The sequence below is a fragment of the Temnothorax americanus genome, unplaced genomic scaffold (assembly GCF_048541705.1).
Source record: "Temnothorax americanus isolate GAGA-0224 unplaced genomic scaffold, ASM4854170v1 Scaffold11, whole genome shotgun sequence".
NCBI lineage: Eukaryota > Metazoa > Arthropoda > Insecta > Hymenoptera > Formicidae > Temnothorax > Temnothorax americanus.
Window position 1 is genome coordinate 3,409,800 of NW_027509242.1, and position 21,426 is coordinate 3,431,225.

Here is a 21,426-nt window from a genome sequence, read left to right on the forward strand (position 1 = left end):
AGTACGGTCGACGGGCAATGTAAATTGTATCGGTATTTATTGATATAGCTTGATATACGCTACGGTATGTAACTACTTTAAATAAAAATAACCAAGTCGATATTTCATCGGGCTTAAGAGATATGGAGAAATTCGTGAAAACGTATTTTACCTCGTTTCACCCGGCCCTTTAGGGGTTGAACTTGTAAAGCTCCTTTCTTAGTGGATGGTTACAACATGGCAGGAATATGCGCCCCCAATTTCATGAGTTTCTAGATTTAGGGGTTTAGGCTGGACGTTGATGAGTCAGTCAATCACTCAAGATATTTGTTTATTTATATATATATATATATATATATATATATATATATATATAGATTTCGAGAATTAAGATATTACGCAACAAAAAAATTTAATGATGACATATCGCTATACACGTAGTACTGTGTTGTATGTGCGTATATATAGGTACATATACCAATTTAGTATAAGATGTAGAGCAATGCGAAGTAAATTTTAATAGCTTAAATATGTATTAAGAAGTATATTTAAAAAGTTGTATTGTTCGAGACGATAAATTTGAAAACGGAAATAAATTCTGTAAACTATATGCGTCTTTCAATAGATGTTTTTCAAACAAAACTATATAAATCTTCTAACACATCGCAATAAAGAAATAACTGAAATAATAATAAATAATTCAATAATATCAAAATACAAAACTGAAATTTTACAATACACACACACACACACATTTATTTATTAAAATAAATAAATTTAAAAGATTTTCAGTACTTATATATATCGAAATATTCCGTAAATTAATTTTTGTCTACTTAACTAGACATACAGACGCGCGGTACGCGCTATTTAACTTTAATATTATAGGTAAAAGTGTACACCTATTATTACTGTTATATTATAAGCTTTATTTTAATATCTCTATGCAGAATAGCTAGAGGAACAGAATTACATATGGATAATTATTCAGTTATATTTAGAAGATACTGATGACATTAATATATCGTACAAAAAAAATTACACAAAAAATTCTTCTATATAATACACATTGATTTTTTTATTTCTTCTCTTGAATATTTGTTTGTTAGAAATTTCGAACAATTGTCATTAAAATATAAATTTAATGATATAAGACAGAATATAATATAAAATGTTACATCATAGAACAGGCCTAGAGCTGGTTTGCACAATTCAGCCGATCTTATACCTACTACATCTTCCCTCCTCGGGTTTCGTAGCATCTAGGCTGTTTGCGGAAACATAAGATGCTTGAGCTCAGGGATGGTATTACATTCAGAAAAAGAATATTGACTGTACGCGCGGACTAAATTTGTATAATTGTTGATCCAATGGTTGATTAAACAATTATTAAGTTATGTATAACTAAGAGATGTATATAGTTATTCAATAGTTTATTCATGTCATTCATCAACATTTTTAAGTAAAAATTAGTTACTTTAACAAATCTTTAGTTAAATGTATATCAGACTAAATATTTTAGTTTGATGAAATACATTTTGCGTTTTTCAATAAATATTTTTTCTCAGTGTAGCTATAAATAGTGCGCCCTCGCGCGCGCCTGAGTGTTTGTGTATGTGTGTGGTGTGTAATAGGATATATATTACATATTATATAATTATACATATATTACATATAATTTATAATTATATAAATATATATATATATATATATGTACAATATATTATATTATATTATATTATTACATGGATTTTATATGCATATATAATAACAATTATGACCAGTGAATACACCAGCGCAAACTCGCCAAAGTTTCACACAGGCATACGATTTATAAGTTAATACCTTCTCTTAGCTTAGCTCGAACCTTTTATGGTTCCGTGAACAACATGTATGCCACGAAACGAGAGGAGTGAAGTTAATAGTAAGCAATATCGGCCGTAAAGCGCAAATTGGCTGTATACCTGTATGTCATTTTGTATCAATCAAGACAAACTTATTTTAACTTCTTTTTCGACATATCATCTTCCGTCAGTTAATATATATAAATCATTTGTGTTGTATATAATTTTTTATGTTCGACCATCCAATTTAACCTGAAGAATGGATTCCAATTCTTTTATGGTTTCGGGAAGCATTTTAGAACGATTATCACGCTCCTTAAACCGTGACTTGATGGCCATTATACGAGTTTGAGCCAAATTGTACAAATCGCGGAATATTGGGCAGGCATATTTCGGCATACAATATTCGCTGCAGGCAAAATTTAAAGCGTCTTCTTGTATTTGTCCGTGATTTAACCATTCACTTTTGATACACAATCGCAGCCAGAGAAACCTGCGAGATACGTGCGCGATATGTTACTCAACTACAAAACAATCTGAAAATAGAAAAGTATATTTACCTTATTTCACAAATATTCTGGTCACGCAGAAATTCACGTTCTATCTCTTGTAACTGGCCTGCCGTCAGAACCGTAGACAATGTAAGTAAATAGGTTAAAAATTCTATTATAGCGAGATCATTAGACTGCTCCAGTCCAATCCTATCAAAACTCAGTGTATCATCTTGTGCGATCCACAGGTCTGCTTGACGTTGCCAATGAGTTTTATTTTTCTCATAGGTATAGGGATAAGAAGGAAAACCTGGTTTATTAAGCCATTTATCCCATTCTATAGCATTTAATACCTATAACCACAAGATAAAAGTTGTTATTCGCTATTAATAAACTAAAAAACTAAAAACTAAGAACTAATTTATTTTCATAAAAATCATGTTACCCCGATGTCTTTTCCTTTTCTGGAAAAATATGATATCAGACGATTCTTAAAATAATCAGTCGCTTCACGGATTTCACGCTTTTCAAAAAATGGCCATACACTAACAAGAAAATCTTTGAATTCTTCGGGGCCACCTAACATATCTTGTAAAAAATTCAAAAACACACACCCTTTTTCCGACACGTACTTGATAATATTCTTGGGCAATAAATTCTTCGTAAAAACAGGTACTAAAGGGATGTTATTTAATAACTCCGGCTGTAATAGTAATTCAGTTTCATAAAATAGTGTAGTAAGTATGTAGCAGAAATGCATATGAAGTAGAAAGCACACGTATGAAGTGGAAAATATTATCAATCAATATATTCAATACATTCCTTTCTGTAATTTTTTATCCAAGCAAAATTAATACTTTACCATATTCAGCACATTGTTAATGCTTTTCATTTCCAAATCCCTGCGAAATTTGTTTTCATCGTCGATTATTTTATTATTTTTAGGATTCCTATAAATGAATGTACTAAGGCCTTTAATCAACCACAAGTGTTTGAAATTGTTAATCGCAATTATCCCCCCTATCCAGCTCTCAATGACGTTTTGAACAATTGTATCGATTATAGAATACTGTCCTTCAAGTAAACTTGATGACACGAATGTCATAGAAGGATATTGCATATCGAATTCCGGCACATTTGGTGGAAGCACACATACATTAACTGATTTACCTATAGATATTATTTTATAAATATATTAAAAATAAGATAATAATAAAAGGAACAAGACCGACAATTTTTTATAAAATAAAATGCATATAAACATATTGTACATATAAAGTGAAACGACAAATTAAGTTGAAATATTACCAAAGAAACCATACGACTTTTTTATGTTATACAGGATGTCCATAATTTTATTAAGAAATGCTCTACACCGCTCACAAGGTTCTTTTTCAGCCCAAATGTCTAGAGATACATCGTCGCTACTCATTTCGTGCAAATTATTTAGTGAACCTACTATAATATATATCTCATGCGTTGCTATTGTTGTAGGTCGTGAGATAAAAGTGTATTCAACTTCATCATCCTTTTTATATATGTCTCTACGCCCAGGCATCATAATAACGTTAAGGTTAAGATTTTTTGGTACAATAATCTAAAAAATGTAAAGTAAACATCAATAAAATTTGAATAGGTAAACCATTCTGTAAATAAATAAAATAGTAAATATTGACGTTTTATTACTTTTATTAATAATATCAATGTCAATCAATCAGACATTACTGTGCTTACAAATAAATACGAAATGCATACTGTGTTTAGATTCTTACCTTCGAAAAGAATGTCATTCTATATGATGGTGTATCTTGACAGGGAAATATAGCTCTGGCATATGTAAACTGAAAATATATTAATTTGTGAGTACTAACGTTGATACAGGAGAACTAAATCATTCTTTTATAATTCACCTTGCTGTTAGATATCAAGAGGGGATGTATACCATCGGAAGTTTGATGAGGTTCTAGCCAATACAGTGCAGGAGATTCTGGACTTGTCTCATATATAACCTGAATTTTATAACTGCAAATACGATGTATACATCGTCATATATACATATAGAATTCTGTATCAATAATTTCGAAAATCTATGTACTAGTCAAACATATTCTATACTTACATATCATCACTTTTTGGTTTTTTAGAGGTTGAAGGGCCTGGGTCTGCACTACCCACGTCTGGTAGCTCAATAATCAATTTACTGCCAAAGTTATCATCATGCGGATTTTCAACATGAGTAAAAGTTAAACCATAGATACCTTTTTTGACATCAGATATTTTAAGTTTGTAGGTATCTAAAACCTAATTGCTTGATGTTATTAACTAAACTGAAATATATATACATATATGTGTGTATACTAAAATTGAAAAAAAATGTTTACTAACTAGTTCGTTACACGTCGACGCTTTCTTCTTTATGAACAATATTGCCTTGCCTTTAAGAACATGACGTTTGAAATTCACGGATAATTCTAAGTGGGTGTGAGTCACAGTAACGAGATCTAACAAATGACAAATATAGAAACTGAAATTTATTCAAATACTTAACGAGGCAATATATAAATAATAATTAAAAGTACGTGTCGAGAAATATAATGTATTACAATTACAAATATAATTTTAAAACCCTATATAGGATATAGTTTTTAATAGAGAATTTAGTAGAGAAATTTCAATAGCGTTATGAAATGTTTAACATACATTTTTCGTATTTAAAGAAACAATGACCTACAGTAAAATAATGGCATAATTTACAAAATTGTGGGAATTATATTTAAAAACTTTGAAATACGAACGACAGCGTCGCCTTTCAATACTGATAAACTTGTAATTATCCGATATATCAGTGTTTTATTTTCTTTAGAAAACATAACGAATATAAAGATTTAATATTTAATATTATACTTATATAAATAATTACGTAATTAATATACCTGGTCTCGAATAAGAATACGGAATATCTCCTGCAGGTGGCTGCGGTAGTGGATCCATTTTAAAATTTGTGTGATCCTTTCCAAATGCGTACCGACAATAGAATAACTATGTTATCAAATTAAGAACAGTATCGCACGCTTTCTTCCCTCTCCAACTGATCCCTCTCCTACTGTCCTACCTTCAACGTTTAAATTTTCTCGTGTTTAACAATATATTTGTTTATTTGTTAGAGTATAAAGTGACTTTCATGTACCGCACAAACAGTCGACGGTTACGTTTGGCAAATCAAATATGCACAATAAATATATATTTTTCTTAACGCACGATTTACACTAAAATTAATAAGTAACAATATATAATAATATAACGATATAATGTACATGTATATAGTGGGAGCGTCTATAGCTTAAAAAAAAGCAGCTCGGCGATACGGCTGAGGCACCACTTTGTAAAATAAAAACTTTTTTAAAATATTTGTTTGCTCTTTAAGATTTATGTAATAAAGTTCTTATAAAAAGTTTTCGATCGAGTAAATTATTTTTTTTAAATAAATTGCCAAAGAATATGTTTGATCCTTAACAAAGTACAATTGCAATAAATAACATTCATTCTGTATGACAATCATGAATACACCTTCAAGCAATTTTTTCATAATTATTATTCTCTAATTATCATTTTTCCGTAAATTACGCTGTCAAAGTGTTTATTATAGCAATACATGTTTTTACAGAATTAAATGCCATGTGACCAATAATTGAAAAAATTGAAAACGCCGAACAAACGTTATTCTTTTATCATGTTGGTCACTCTGCTGTCAAACATAATAATATTCGTCCTTAAATAATTTCTTATAAATCGTTCACCTATCCTATTAATACTTTTTTCAAGTATCAACACAAACAAAGGTATAGGTGATCTAAGGATGTTTCATATTTAATTCTTTGAGACAACAATCTTGGTTTTTTATTAATTTTATAAACTTCGAAAAACCAAATGAGAACCGCGATTACGCTAAGTCTATTAGCTGTATCTTGCGTCATGCAGAACATATCCTATATATTTTTACAGTTTTAAAGGCATCTAGTTACAAAAACTTATATCGGAAATAATATCAATTTTCAAAAAAGATAAATTGCTTCGTTTAATATCCTGCAGCCTGTAACATAAATCTCTATACACATAATTCTTTAAAAATAGTTAAATGTAATTATATATTTTCTTTAATATTTTTTTAGAAGCTTTTTTGAAAAAAAATGTACATTCTACAGAATAATATTTTATTTATGTATTAATATTCTATATTTAAGTAGTCCGTCATTTGTAGCGCAATCGGCAAAGAAAAATAAATTTATATATTTCTGTATACATAGTTACAATTAGTTTAGGCTTTTTATGTGTAGAACCATTGTCTTTCCGATTGTACTATCAATAAGGAAGTACTTTGATATAATGGAGTATTTCTATATTTTTATAAAAAATTGAAATTCATTATACAACGGTGAATTGGTGGTAACATCACTATGCGCACAGTAGGACTATTTCACAGAGCAAGATATATCCCTCAATAAAAAAAAATATATATAAAGATAACATTATATTTAGTCACTACAGTTCACATAAATATCAAACCATTTAAATATTTAGTCACAGTAGATGTTAAATATACACGATATTTTAAATCTATAACAGCAGACTGATATACCTTTGACACGTTTTATTACGTTATAGTGTATTAATTCATAAAAAAAATAATATTTTAAATTAAGTATCGCATCTTTATCTTTGTAAAATAAATTAATAAATTACAATGTCGATTGCTACGAAGAGATACTTGAGATTAGGTAGTGCAAAATGCAATAAAAGTCTCACAGAACCGCTATACACGATCCTATCTATGAGCATTGATACTGGTAAATATATTTTTTTTAACAGCATTAATTGCCATTATCAAATAGTCGTTCATGGCGGTGCCGAATGTGGAGGTTGGCGTCAGTAATTTGAAACAGCACTGTGCTTCTCATCCACATAATAGGACACTGTTACGACATCGTCACATTAATGAGACATTGACCCTGAAAATATATTATTTTATGAAATATGCAACAAGCGTGAGAATGTGTATGCAAGCAAAATAATGTTTTTTACTAACTTGATTTTTGTGAGGGCTGTGAAGCACACACTGCGTCATAAAGAACGCCACCGTAACGTTACCGCCTAATGCCGTAATGTGCGCGCAAACAATTGCCAAAACTTCTATTGCGAAACTGTGGGTGAAACCACTCAATCCACCATTCTGTAACATATCATCATCACCAGGACGTTAATAGTTGAATTTCTAACAGTCCGTTGAGAATAATCGTTATTATGAACTCACTCACCTCCCATATCGATGTACTTTCGCGAAGGAAATAGAAATTTAGGTTGCCTTGATATCTATCTATCCTTCCACCTAGTAGATAAGATAAAGGCGTTATATCTACCCTTTATCTTCCTTTCAAAGGCATCTGTAAATAATTAAAATATACAGAAAAATTAAAATAAAATAAATTAAAATATAAAGAAAAATTCTTGCATTTTTTAACGCTTAGCATTATAAATTTAATAATATACGTGTTGAAAACTTGAAAATATCAGGAAACGATAACAAGTGCACACACACAAATATTAAATTATATTATATATATATATTTTTTCCTTTAAGAGAAAAGGTTCTTACATGTTTACGTCTAGGAGTAGTGAATAATGTTAAACGCAAAGGTGAGGGTGGTCTTTGCGTTTGTATATAGAGGTACCAAAGTGGCGGGATTTCCTATACAAGTGCGTGTTGCATTGTCGGATGTAACATTGTTCTCGAGATGATCCTCGTCTAGACTGAATTGAATATCATATCACTATCATCTGACGGACGAAATAAAAAAATTAAGACCTTTGTTTTAAAAGATGAGGATGGCACTAGACGTTTAGCTAACAAAAATGTAGTAACTACACGATTATACAATCGTGAATTGTAATATAAAATTCGACAGTATACGTATACATATATATAATTTTCGATAAAAATGTAAATAAAACTTGTAAACAGAATTGCAAAAAATACCTGATTTTCTTACTTGATCCTTGTTCAAAGAACGATACACAATTTTCCTTTTATATTTATTCGTGTTCAAAGGTTCTCCTAATCCAAGTGCCTTACCAACGCCTTACCTGTCAATCGTCCTACATCCAATAAAGTATAGTCCTTATTGCGAATACGGTCGACAGACAATATAGATTGTATAGGTATTTATTGATACCCGTGTTTCGCTACGGTATGTAACTACTTTAAATAAAAAGAACCAAGTCGATATCTCATCGGGCTTAAGAGATATGGAGAAATTCGTGAAAACATATTTTACTTTGTTTCACCCCCTTAGGGGTTGAACTTATAAAGCTTCCTTCTTAGTGGATGCTTACGACATGGTAAAAATATATGCGCCAATTTCACGAGTTTCTAGATTTAGGGGTTTAGGCTGGACGTTGATGTGTCAGTCAGTCAGTTAGGACATTTGTTTTTATATACCTATATATAGATTACAAGAATTAAAATATTACGCACCAAAAAATTTAATGATGACATATCGCTACACGCGTATAGTACTGTGTTGTATGTGTATGTGTGTATATATAGGTACATATACCAATTTAGAGAGAGAGAGTATAAGGTAGAGCAATGTGAAGTAATTAAATTTTAATAGCTTAAATATGTATTAAGAAATATATTTAAAAAGTTGTATTGTTCAACAAGACAAATTTAAAAACGGAAATAAATTCGGTAAACTATGCGTCTTTCAATAGATGTTTTTTAAATAAAATTATGTAAATCTTCTAACACATTGCAATAAAGGAAATAACTGAAATAATAATAAACAATTCAATAATGTCAAAATACAAAACTGAAATTTTACAAAACATTTATTTATTAAAATAAATATATTTTAAAATTTTCGGTATTTATCGAAATATTCCGTAAATTAATTTTTGTCTTAACTAGACATACAGACGCGCGGTACGCGCTATTTAGTTTTAATATTATAGGTAAAGGTATATATACTATTACTGTCACATTAAGTTTTATTTTAATATCTCTATGCAGAATAGCTAAAGGAATAAAATTACATATAAACAATTATTCAGTTCTATTTAGAAGATAGGTACTGATGACATTAATATATCATACAAAAAAATAACACAAAAAATTTTTCTAATACATTTATTTTTTTATTTTTTATCTTGAATATTTGTTTGTTATAAATTTCGAACAGTAGTTACTAAAATGTAAATTAAATGTGTATATATATATATAGGACAGAATATATAATAATATAAATCGTTACGTCATAGAACAGGCCTACAACTGGTTTGCACATTTCAGTCGATCTTATACTTACTATATACATTCTCCCTTCTCGCGTTTCGTATAGCATCTATTAGGCTGTTTGCGGAAACATAAAATGCTCGAGCTCAGGGATGGTATTACATTGAGAAAAAAAATTGACTGCACGCACGGACTAAATTTGTATAATTGTTGATCCAATAGTTGATTCAACTTTAAGTTGCACTAAGAAAAGTGTAATCATTCTATAGTTTATTCATGTCATCCATCAAAATTTTTTAATAAAAATTAGTTAATTTAACTAATGTTAAACCAACTAATGTTTAGTTGAACGGATCAGACTAAATATTTTAGTTGGACAAAATACATTTAGCGTTTTTCAATAAATTTTTTTCTCAGAGTAGCGATAAATAGTGCGCCCTCGCGCGTGCCTGAGTGTTTGTGTATGTGTGTGGTGTGTAATAGGATATATATTACATATACTATATAGATATACATATATATTATTACATATATTTTAATTATATAAATATATATATATATATATATATATATATATATATGTATAATATATTATATTATATTATATTATTATATGAATTTTATATGCATATATAATAACAACTACGATCAGTGAATACACCACAGCGCACACTCGACAAAGTTTCACACAGGCATACGATTTATAAGTTAATACCTTTTCTTAGGTTAGCTCGAACTTTTTATGGCTCCGTGAACAACATATATGCTACGAAACGAGAGGAGTGAAGTTAACAGAAAGCAATATCGGCCGTAAAGTATGTATGTACAAATCTGCTGTAGACCTGTATGTCATTTTGTATCAATCAGGACAAACTTATTTTAACTTCATTTTCGACACATCATCTTCCGTCAGTTAATATATATAAATCATTTGTTGTATAATTATGTTCAACCATCAAATGGAAAAAGAATGGATGATAATTCTTTCATGGTTTCGGGAAGCATATTAGAACAATTATCAAGTTTTTTTTGAAACCATGACTTGACCAACTTACGAGTTACTTCCCATTCGTACAAATCGCGGAATATTGAGCAGGCATATCTCGGCATACAATATTCTGTGGCAAAGTTTAGAGCGTCCGCGAATATTCGTACGTTATCATCTAACCATCTATTTTTGATACACAAGCGCAGCCAGAGAAACCTGCGAGATACGTGCGCGATATGTTACTCGATCAACTGCAAAACAATCTGAATATAGAAAAGTATATTTACCTTATTTCACTCACAAAAATCTCCTGGTCACGCAGAAACGTATCTTCTATCTTTCGTAACTTGTCTGCCGTCAGAACCGTATTATTAGGCAATGCAAGTAAATAGGTCAAAAATTCTATTATAGCGAAATCATTAGACAGGTTCAAGTTTTCGGCAAAACACGCTGTTTCTTGTTCGACCCACCTCTGCCAACGACTCCTTATGACCATATGCATGTGGTTGTGATAAGAAGGTGGGAAATCTGGTTCATTAAGCCATTTATCCCAATCTATATTATTTAATATCTAGCCACAAGATATAAAAGTTGTTATTCGCTGTTTAATGAAGTAAAATTAAGAACTATAGTTTATTTCCACAAAAATCATGTTACCTCGGGTTTTCCATTAGTAGAAAAATATTCATTCAGAAGAATCTTAAAACGATTAGTCGTTAGAATTTTACGTTGGTTACAATATGGCCATAAACCATGTACAAGAAAACTTTTGAATTCTCCGGGGCCACCTATCTTATCTCGTAAGTAATTAAAAAACACACACCCTTTTTCCGACACGTACTTGATAATATCAGTTTCATTATGTAAATGTAACTGTAATAGTATAATTCAGTTTCAGAATACAGTGTAGTAAAATTATGTAAATGTAACTGTAATAATATAATTCAGTTTCAAAAAATAGTGTAGTAAGTATGTAATGCATATGAAGTGGAAAGCACACGTATGAAGTGGAAAATAATATTATCAATCATATTCAATACATTTCTTTTTGTAATTTTATCCAAGCAAAATTAATACTTTACCATATTCAGCACATTGTTAATGCCTTTTATTTTTAAAAATTCGCGGATTTTTTCGGCGTCTGTTATATTATTTATAGGATTCCTATAAATGAATGTACTAAGGCCTTTAATCAACCACAAGTGTTTGAAATCGTCAATCACAACTGTCCTTCCTATCCAGCTATCAATGATGTTTTGAACAATTGTACTGATCATAAAATAATGTCCTTCAAGTAAAGTTGACGACACGAATGTCACATCAGGATATTGCATATCGAATTCCGGCACACTTCGTGGAAGCACACATACATTAACTTTATCTACAGATATCATTTTATAAACATATTAAGAATAAAACGGTAATAAAAGGAACAAGATTGACAATTCTTCATAAAATAAAATGCATATAAACATAATTATACATATAAACTGAAACGACAAATTAAGTTGACATATTACCCATATTATTGAAATGATACGACTTTTTGATTTTAGACAGCATGGGCATAATTTTATGAATAGCACATATACTCTTATCCAAATATCTCTCTTCAGTCCACAAGTTGTATCTTAGATTCTTAGTACTGGCCACGTTCTCTTTTACAGTTAGTTTACCTGCTATAATATATATCTCATGTGGTGCCATTCTTATATCTCCTGCTCTCGTGTTTTCAAATATGTATTCATCTTGGTTTTTTTCACCCCTTCGTTTAGTCCCAGGCATCATAACGTCAAAACCAAAACCGCTTGGTACAGTAATCTAAAAATTGTAAAGTAAACATCAATAAAAGTTGAATAGGTAAATCATTCTGTAAATAGATAAAATAGTAAATATAAAAGTATAAAATTATAATTGCAATTTTACATGCTCACACTTATCTCCTTAACATATATATGTTATACTTTTCACTTTAACGTTCTATTACTTTTATTAATAATATCAATGTCAATCAATCGGACATTACGTTACTGTGCTTACAAATATAAATACGAAATGCATACTGTGTTTAAATTCTTACCTGCGATTCGTATGTGATTCTATTTGATGGTGTATCTTGACATGGAAATATAGCTCTGGCATGTGTAAGCTGAAAATATTGATTTGTGAGTACATCAATACACGTTGATACAGGAGAACTAAATCATTCTTTTATAATTCACCTTGCTGTTAGATATCAAGAGGAAGTTACCATCGGAAGGTTTTGACCAATGCAGTGCATGATATGATGGATTTGTTTCATAATTAATTTGAATATTAAATCTGAAAATACGATATACGGATACATCGTCGTATATACATATAGAATATCTGTATCAATAATTTCGAGAACCTATGTACTCGTCAAACATATTCTATACTTACATACCTATTATCTCTAGCTTTCGCTTTTTTAGAGGTTGAAAGGCCTGGGTCCGCACTACCCACATTTGGTAGGGTCGGTAGGGTAATGGTAAGTTTACTGCCAAAATTATCATCATGATGTTCATCAATAATGTAATCTATCTGATGTCTCCTTCCCCCGTGCCCAATTTTTAAAACTGCAGATATTATAAGTCCGTAGGTATCTAAAACCTAAATGCTTGATATTATTAACTAAACTGAAATATATAATATATATATATGTATACTAAAATTTTAAAAGAAAATGTTTACTAACTAGTTCGTTATTACACGACGCTTTCTTCTCTACTTTCAATCTTGCATTGCCCTTGAGAACTCGATCGTTAAAATTCACGGATAATTCTAAGCGAGTGTGTGTCACAGCAACGAGGTCTAATAAATAACAATTTATAAAAATTGAAATTTATTCAAATACTTAACGAGGCAATATATAAATAATAATTATGAGTACGTGTCGAAAAATATAATACATTACAATTACAAATATAATTTTAAAACCCTATATAGAGGACATAGTTTTAGTAGAGAAATTTCGATAGCGTTATGAAATATTTGACATATATTTTTTGTATTTAAAGAAACAATGACCATGTGGTACAGTGAAACAATGGTATAATTTACAAAATTGTTCGGATTATATTTAAAAACTTGGAGATACGAACGACAGCGTCGCCTTGCAATATTGATAAACTTGTAATTACCCGATATCAATGTTTTATTTTCTTTAGAAAACATAACAAAAATAAAGATATAATATTTAATATTATACTTATATAAATAATTACGTAGTTAATATACCTGGTCTCGAATAAGAATACGGAATATATCCTGCAGGTGACTGAGGTGGCGGATTCATTTTAAAATTTGTGTGAACCTTTCCAAATGCGTACCGACAATAAAATAACTATGTTATGAAATTAAAAACAGTATCGCTCGCTCTCTTCCCTCTCCAACTGATCCCTCTCCTACTGTCCTACCTTCAACGTTTAAAATTCCTTGTGTTTAACAAAATACTTGTTTATTTGTGAGAGTATGAAGTGACTTTCGTGTACCGCACAAACAGTTGACGGTTACGTTTGGCAAATCAAATACGCACAATAAAAATTTATTTTCTTTTAACGCACGATTTATACTGAAATTAATAAGTAACAATATCTAATAATATAATGATAAAGTATACATGTATATCATGGGAGCGTCTATATCTAAAAAAAAAACAGCTCGGCGATACGGCTAAAGCACCACTTTGTAAAATAAAAAGTTTTTAAAATATTAATTTTTTAAAAATATTTTTTACTCTTTAAGGTTTATGTAATAAAATTCTTATAAGAAGTTGTTGATTTAGTAAATTATTTTCCTTAAATAAATTGCCAAAGTTAGGTATCATTTTTAGGCCTCAGAGATGATAAGTACGCGCCCTTAAAAAAATTTTATGTTTGCGATTTAAAAATGAATAAAGTTTAAATATTAATTTTTGATCCAAGCTTAGGTCTTTGACAGCCTTATATTAGTTTCTGTATACATAATATTACCACATGCCTCTCGGTAGTCGAATTGGTACGATGCCCTACACGGAATGAGGGAGGTTCCAGGTTCGAACCATGGCTGAGGTAATATTTTTCGCAATTTTCTTTACAGTTTTTAGATAATTAAATCGAGTCGATTTAATTCCGGGGAGGGAAAAGTTTTTAATTCTAATAATTACTATGTTTTAAGTCCGACAAATAATCGGCGCGCAGTTTGTTGGAAAAATTATATGTATATATATAAACATATATATGTATACAGAAACTAATATAAGGTTGTCGAAGACCTAAGCTTGGATCGCATGGCTTTTGATTCTAATTGATTGTATATCGTTACATCATTCGTGGCAATAATCTGACAATATCCTCCACTTGTCCTGGTTGACCAGAGGTTTACTCGAGAACGATTACCGTACCGGATCACCCTGACTCGGATTATCATATTTTCATTCGCGTCTGATTTCTGTCGTAATATCTTCAAACGTTATTATAATGTCTTGCAACAAAAATATATCATATAAAATAATATTTCAGAACAAATGTTTGTAACAATGGAAACGAAAGCTATGCAAACTCGTGCGATTGCATTCGCCGTAAATATGGAAAGCGTCAATTTTAACGATAAATACCTACTCATTATTTTACTGTTCTGGCGTACATTTCTAAAATTTATGAAATAAATAATTGATAAATAATGAAAGTTACGAAATAGACATTTTATCACAATTCGACACGATTGGTTATAAGTTATTCGAACGACGAACGCACGATTTATTCAAGTATGTTTCGTGCTCGACCGGATTCAGCGGAGCGCGATTTATGCCGGTACCACAGAAAAATTGCGAAACGAGGGGAGGGCTGCGGATGAGAGAACGACTTACTTTACCGCGATTAATTAATTTGCACCGGGACCTCTTGTCACACTTGACGGATACTGTCGAGGTTCGAATCGCTCGGAAATCTTGAGACGTCAATAGTCTGCCGCAAACGCGAGACGGAGATCTTGCCGAGCATCGATTTGATGCCCTTACGACTGAAATCTTGCGGTCGAGAAAATCTTGCTCGCGAGGCAGACTCCGAGCGCGAACGCGATTCGATAACAGAGATTCCGTGCGAGCTTCTTGGATAAGCTCGATAATCACTCGTGGAGAATACTGTCTCTCTGGAACACTGCCGCACTTGGATGATTGGGCGGCGATGTCGCGCACAAATTGGTTGAGAATATTGCGTTAAGCCGAGGGAACTTGATACGTGCAAAACGAGTGTGCCGCGATCGTTCTTTTCCACCGGGAAGGTTCTCGAGGGCCGAAAACGAAGGCGAGATATAGAACGCGGCGCTCTCTGATTGATTATCCGACGATTGACGGAGTTGCGCTGTAGGCACAATTTTCGCGAACAAAGACACTGCGCGTGTCAGGAGTTGCGCCGTGCTCCGATTCTCGACAATTCCGGCATGCGCGCACCTGTACGTGGGGCGAGATCGACGCGTGATCTACCACGCGGGACGGCGTGATCGACAACCCCATGCGGATCGAATCCGTGCCCCGAGACTGACAGTAGGCACGTCGCTGTCAGCCTCGCGGCCCGATTACATAGAGAATATGTTCGATCTTTGACGAAGTACAATTTGCAATAAATAACATTCATTCTGTATGACTTAATCTTGAATACACCTTCAAACAATTTTTTCATAATTATTATTCTCTAATTATCATTTTTTTGTAAATTACGTTGTCAAAATGTTTATTAGCAATACATGTTTTTACAGGATTAAATGCCATGTGACCAATAATTGAAAAAATTGAAAACGCCGAACAAACGTTGTCCTATTATCATTGGTCACTCCGATTGCTATCAAACTTAATTATAATATTCGTCTTTAAATAATTTCTTATAAACCGTTCTCTTCTTTTCAAGTATCAACACAAACAAAGGTATAGGTGATCTAAGGATGTTTCATATTTAATTATTTACGACAACAATTTTGCCTTTTTATTAATTTCATAAACTTCGAAAAACCAAATGAGAACCGCGATTATGCCAAGTCTGTTAGCTATACTCTGTGTCATGCAGAATATATCCTATATATTCTTACAGTTTTAAAGGCACCTAATTACAAAAACTTATTTCGGAAATTAATTTCCGAAAAAGATAAATTGCTTCGTTTAATATCCTGCAGCCTTTAAGATAATTCTATACACTACATCACTACATCATTCCTTAAATAGTTATAGATTTAATTACATATTTTCTTTAATATTTTTAGAAAACCTTTCGAAAGAGGAATATGTATATACATTGTACAGATTAATATTTTATTTGTGTATTAATATCCTATTTAAGTAGTCTGTCATTTGTAACGCAATCAGCAAAAAAAATAAATTTATATATTTCTGTTGAGTCTACATAGTTACAAGTATGTACAAGTTTCAGCTTTTTATGTGTAGAACCATTGTCTTTCCGACTGTACTATCAATAACGGAGTACTTTGATATATATATAATTGAGTATTTCCATATTTTTATAAAAAAAATTGAAATTATAATTTTCGATAAAAATGCAAATAAAACTAAACAGAATTGCAAAGAGCACCTGATTTTCTTACTTGATCCTTGCTCAAAAGGAACGACACATGATTTTCCTTTTATATTTATTCGTGTTCAAAGGTTCTCCTAAACCAAATGCCACACCAACGCCCTACCCGTCAATCGCCCTGCATCCAAAAGTAGTCTTTACCGCGAGTACGGTCGACAGACAATATAAATTGTATAAATATTTATTGATATAGCTTGATACGTATGGCATGCCGTTTTACTTTTTAATAGCAAACATTTTTAGTATACAAATAAAAACTAATTCTCCAATTTACAATAAAGAGAAAAATGGTTTAGAAACATTATTATTATGTCTAGGCATAAAAATAATTAATTAAAATTATGTCTAGACATAATTTTAATTCGTCAAAGTAAAATTTAACGAAAATTGGATGGCACACCGTTTTACTTTTCAATAGCATAAATAATATTGTACTCGATATAAAAGTTTCGAAAAATAATTGTCTAAGAAAAATTGCGATTTTTATTAATGAATTAAAATTATGTCTAGACATAATAAAAATTGGACGAATTAAAATTATGTCTACACATAATAAAAATTCGGTATTATTTTTATGTCAAGACATAATTTTAATTTATCTAATTTTTATTATGTCTAGACATAATTTTAATTCGTCCAATTTTTATTATGTCTAGACATAATTTTAATTCATCCAATTAAAATTATGTCATAACATAATAAAAATTGATAAGGCGAGCCGTTTTACTTTTTAATAACATAATAAATATTCCATTCAATACAAAAGATAGAATAATAATTGTCTTAAGAAAAATCGCGATTCTTATTAATGAATTAAAATTATGTCAAGACATAATAAAAATTGGCTGAATTAAAATTATGTGTACATATAATTTTAATTCATTTTTATTATGTCTAGACATAATAAAAATGGGATGAATTAAAATTATGTCTAGACATAATTTTAATTCATGAATAAGAATTGCAATTTTTCTCAGACAATTATTTTTTGAAACGTTTATATCAAGTAAAATATTATTTATGCTACTGAAAAATAAAACGGCGTTTCACAGCGTTTTATAAAGAAATGTAGCATTATTCTTATGTTAAGACATAATTATAATGCATTTTTATTATGTCTTAACATAATTAAATCTTTCACTTTGCAAAATTTTGAAAAATTGAATGCAATTTCGTAGGAACACATTGAAGGCGTGCATTATTTAAAATGTACAGAATAAATCGCATTTTTAAATTTTGTAATTTACATGCTTCCACAATTTAAGCGTGTCAATTTTTATTATGACATCAGTTATTTAAATTTAGAAGCATTTTATTTTTGCGTTACATTATGAAAGTAAATCACTTTATAAAACCATTCTTAGTAAAGGAAAAAATTTATTCACCTTATTTTTATAAAAGACTATTTCCGTATTACCCACTTTTCTTATTTAAAGCTTAAGAAGGTTTAGATAAATAGTATTTCTTTAAAATATTATCATGTTGAGTCAGTAATGCGGTAAACTAAATTTATGTTTCGACACAATAATTTACCGAATAAAAATTCTGTCCAAATATAAAAATAATTTAGAATTTGTATTACGCATCCTGACATTATTTAATTTACTAAATTAAAATTATGCTCAAATACAACGCACAACGTGTATAAAAATAAAACCAGATTTTTATTATAGCAGGACATAATTTTTAATCCTACAATTATTATTATGTCAAGACATAATTAAAATTCAGAATTAAAATTATGTCAAGGCATAATTTTAATTCAACGAATAAAAATTTTATCTAAATACATAAATGTTTAGATGATCAAACTTTGAATTTTAATTATACCCACATAATTTTAATTCATCCAATTTTTATTAGAAAGAATAAAAATTGTATGAATTAAAATTATGTCTTGACATAATAAAAATTGTATGAATTAAAATTATGTCTAGACATAATAAAAATTGGATGAATTAAAATTATGTCTAGACATAATAAAAATTGGATGAATTAAAATTATGTCTGACATAAAAATAAATCCGCATTTTTATTATGTGTACACATAATTTTAATTCATACAATTTTTATTATGTCTACACATAATTTTAATTCAGCCAATTTTTATTATAATTCCGCATTTTTATTATGTGTACACATAATTTTAATTCATACAATTTTTATTATGTGTACACATAATTTTAATTCATACAATTTTTATTATGTCTAGACATAATAAAAATGGGTTGAATTAAAATTTTAATTCATTTTTATTATGTCTAGACATAATTTTAATTCGTCAATTTTTATTATGTCTAGACATAATTTTAATTCATTATTAAGAATCGCAATTTTTCTGAAGACAATTATTTTTTGAAACTTTTATATTGAGTATAATTTTATTTATGCTATTAAAAAGTAAAACGGCATGCCATAGATACGCGTGTTTCGCTACGGTATGTAACTACTTTAAATAAAAAAACCCAAGTCGATATCTCACCGGGCCTAAGAGATATGGAGAAATTCGTGAAAACATATTTTACCTCGTTTCACCCCTTTAGGTGTTGAACTTATAAAACTCCCTTTTTAGTGGATGCAATACGATAAGTCCAGCGACGAATAACTGGAATGAAAATTGGGAGACAAACACCAGCCCCAATTTCAGTCGGATCACCGTACATTCCAAACGATGGCTTGTCCAACGGTATAAATAACCATCCCAAATACTGCGTAAAGATAAAACAAACGTACGCTGCTCCATTTGAGCAGTACCATACTGAAATGAATATGTATTTACATTTCTGCGCGCCGTTGAATAACGCTCATCTTTTGGAGTATCGCCGACCTCAATAATCTTCGCACCGTGAAGCAGTTGCATAATAATAAGACCCGAAGTAACGATCGGCGAGATACCCAATTTCATAAGGGTTCCTCTGTTTGACGCAAGTATCACGCGAATCCAATAGAATGGATCCGCGCCGTCCGAAGACATGATATCGAACAACGGAATCTGAAAATAACAAGATTATGCATTTGTATTTATTCGCGACGGCTTAAAGCTATTTTCAGCCAATTTCCTTCTGCATTATTATTTGAAACAAAGGTCCGTCGACTCACCTGGCAACATACTAAGAAGATAAATAATGTAATTGCCGTCCATAGTACTTTTTCTCTGAACTGGATCTGTGAAGAGATACAAAAACATAAAGGCTCAGTCACCAATGAGAAAAATAAGGAATAAGATAAAGAAATAAGGAATAAAGGAATGTCGCAACTCACTTCAGTACACTGTTACATTAAAGTGAGATACAACATGCCTTATTCCTTATTCCTCTCTTTATCTTATTCTATATATTTTTCTCATTGTGACTGAGCCCTAACTCCTTCTTAATATGATTAAGATACATTAAGATGCTGCAGAGATATTAACAGTAAAGTACGAGAAAAAAGATGTCAAGGAAAATTCTACCTTTAGAATTACCAATTCTAGTTTCAATCAAAATCAATTTTACATACACCTTAATTATTACAATTCAAGTCACGTGTTGGCCGGCACGCTTCCGCTCGCGCTTCCGCCGCCCGCTGCCAGATGACGCGCCGCCCGGGCCGGTCGATAATCGACTGCAATTAAAAGATATTGTATCGATTCTGGGTAAGTTTTCCGTTCCCTTCTCTCGAGATGACCCCGAGGATAATATAATCGAAGAGCGTCGATACAAATTTTTCGATCGCGCCTGCATAACTTATTGGCTTTATGCAGCGATGCACGACGGATTGCATAACAGCAGGCTCAAAAAATGTTTCACGCTATTTCAAATACGAAATTTAACTGCGTATAACTGCAAAGAGATTTAATTGTTTTTCTGAGTTTATAAATATAAGAACAGTATATAATATCAATAAGTATTTAATACAACAACACAGCGCATATTATTACATTCTGTAACTAATTTTTGGTACAATAAAACTCCAAGTATTATTACGTGTCATTATGATTATTATCATTTAAATTAAATTAAATAAAAATTAAAAATGTGTTCTCTTTCATTCTCTCAAGTAAAATTTCTTTATTTTATTGTCTGAAAATAAAAGAATTGTAAATGTATTTCTATCCTGAATAAAACTCATCGCCATCGTCGAAATCGAGAAGTTTTTCGAAGTTTCCATAATTTGCATAATACCGCAATTACATAAAAAAAAGAACCTGTACGCGTCGCAGTTTGTATAACACTTACATTTTTACATCAAGTATAAATTACGTATAATTTCT

At 30.5% G+C, this 21,426-nt stretch overlaps 2 protein-coding genes and 1 long non-coding RNA gene across 8 annotated transcripts; all 3 read right to left on the reverse strand.

Moving 5' to 3' along the window:
* Nucleotides 1-906: 906 nt before the first annotated feature.
* LOC143908360 (leukotriene A-4 hydrolase-like) lies at nucleotides 907-5,439 on the reverse strand. The gene is made up of 10 exons (XM_077425996.1): nucleotides 5,248-5,439; nucleotides 4,700-4,815; nucleotides 4,434-4,615; nucleotides 4,225-4,336; nucleotides 4,087-4,155; nucleotides 3,623-3,911; nucleotides 3,177-3,484; nucleotides 2,760-3,017; nucleotides 2,384-2,667; nucleotides 907-2,316 (listed from the first exon to the last, which is right to left on the reverse strand). Exons 1-10 carry the CDS (start codon nucleotides 5,303-5,305, stop codon nucleotides 2,052-2,054), a joined length of 1,941 nt encoding a protein of 646 aa, XP_077282122.1. The 5' UTR covers nucleotides 5,306-5,439; the 3' UTR covers nucleotides 907-2,051.
* A 1,118-nt stretch (nucleotides 5,440-6,557) lies between these two features.
* Nucleotides 6,558-20,363, reverse strand: LOC143906546 (uncharacterized). Of its 2 annotated transcripts, XR_013259564.1 has the most exons (7): nucleotides 20,274-20,363; nucleotides 19,954-20,166; nucleotides 19,700-19,882; nucleotides 7,965-8,146; nucleotides 7,627-7,752; nucleotides 7,398-7,541; nucleotides 6,558-7,320 (listed from the first exon to the last, which is right to left on the reverse strand). It is a non-coding gene; the product is annotated as an uncharacterized LOC143906546 (long non-coding RNA). The 2 variants fall into 2 exon arrangements; XR_013259566.1 differs by lacking the exons at nucleotides 19,700-19,882; nucleotides 19,954-20,166; nucleotides 20,274-20,363 and adding an exon at nucleotides 8,346-8,989.
* Nucleotides 9,773-16,114, reverse strand: LOC143907040 (leukotriene A-4 hydrolase-like). Of its 5 annotated transcripts, XM_077423560.1 has the most exons (12): nucleotides 15,461-16,114; nucleotides 13,852-14,030; nucleotides 13,310-13,425; nucleotides 13,019-13,224; nucleotides 12,813-12,912; nucleotides 12,671-12,739; nucleotides 12,111-12,411; nucleotides 11,673-11,971; nucleotides 11,248-11,463; nucleotides 11,061-11,161; nucleotides 10,878-10,941; nucleotides 10,667-10,806 (listed from the first exon to the last, which is right to left on the reverse strand). In XM_077423560.1, the coding sequence occupies exons 2-11, from the start codon at nucleotides 13,907-13,909 to the stop codon at nucleotides 10,905-10,907; spliced, it is 1,503 nt and encodes a 500-aa protein (XP_077279686.1). In that variant the 5' UTR covers nucleotides 13,910-14,030; nucleotides 15,461-16,114; the 3' UTR covers nucleotides 10,667-10,806; nucleotides 10,878-10,904. The 5 variants fall into 5 exon arrangements, with proteins under 5 accessions (XP_077279670.1, XP_077279676.1, XP_077279663.1 ...); XM_077423544.1 differs by having other exon boundaries at nucleotides 9,773-10,806; nucleotides 10,878-11,161; nucleotides 15,466-16,114; XM_077423550.1 differs by having other exon boundaries at nucleotides 9,773-10,806; nucleotides 10,878-11,161; nucleotides 12,267-12,411.
* Nucleotides 20,364-21,426: the final 1,063 nt, after the last annotated feature.

Coding starts and splice junctions, on each gene's coding strand:
- LOC143908360 (XM_077425996.1), bottom strand. CDS start 5,305: ATGGATCCACTACCGCAGCCACCTGCAGGAGATATTCCGTATTCTTAT. Junction 4,616..4,699: donor CGTCGACGTGTAACGAACTA/GTTAGTAAACAT, acceptor TCAAGCAATTAG/GTTTTAGATACCTACAAACT. Junction 3,912..4,086: donor GAATGACATTCTTTTCGAAG/GTAAGAATCTAA, acceptor TACATTTTTTAG/ATTATTGTACCAAAAAATCT.
- LOC143907040 (XM_077423544.1), bottom strand. CDS start 13,909: ATGAATCCGCCACCTCAGTCACCTGCAGGATATATTCCGTATTCTTAT. Junction 13,225..13,309: donor CGTCGTGTAATAACGAACTA/GTTAGTAAACAT, acceptor TCAAGCATTTAG/GTTTTAGATACCTACGGACT. Junction 12,412..12,670: donor GAATCACATACGAATCGCAG/GTAAGAATTTAA, acceptor TACAATTTTTAG/ATTACTGTACCAAGCGGTTT.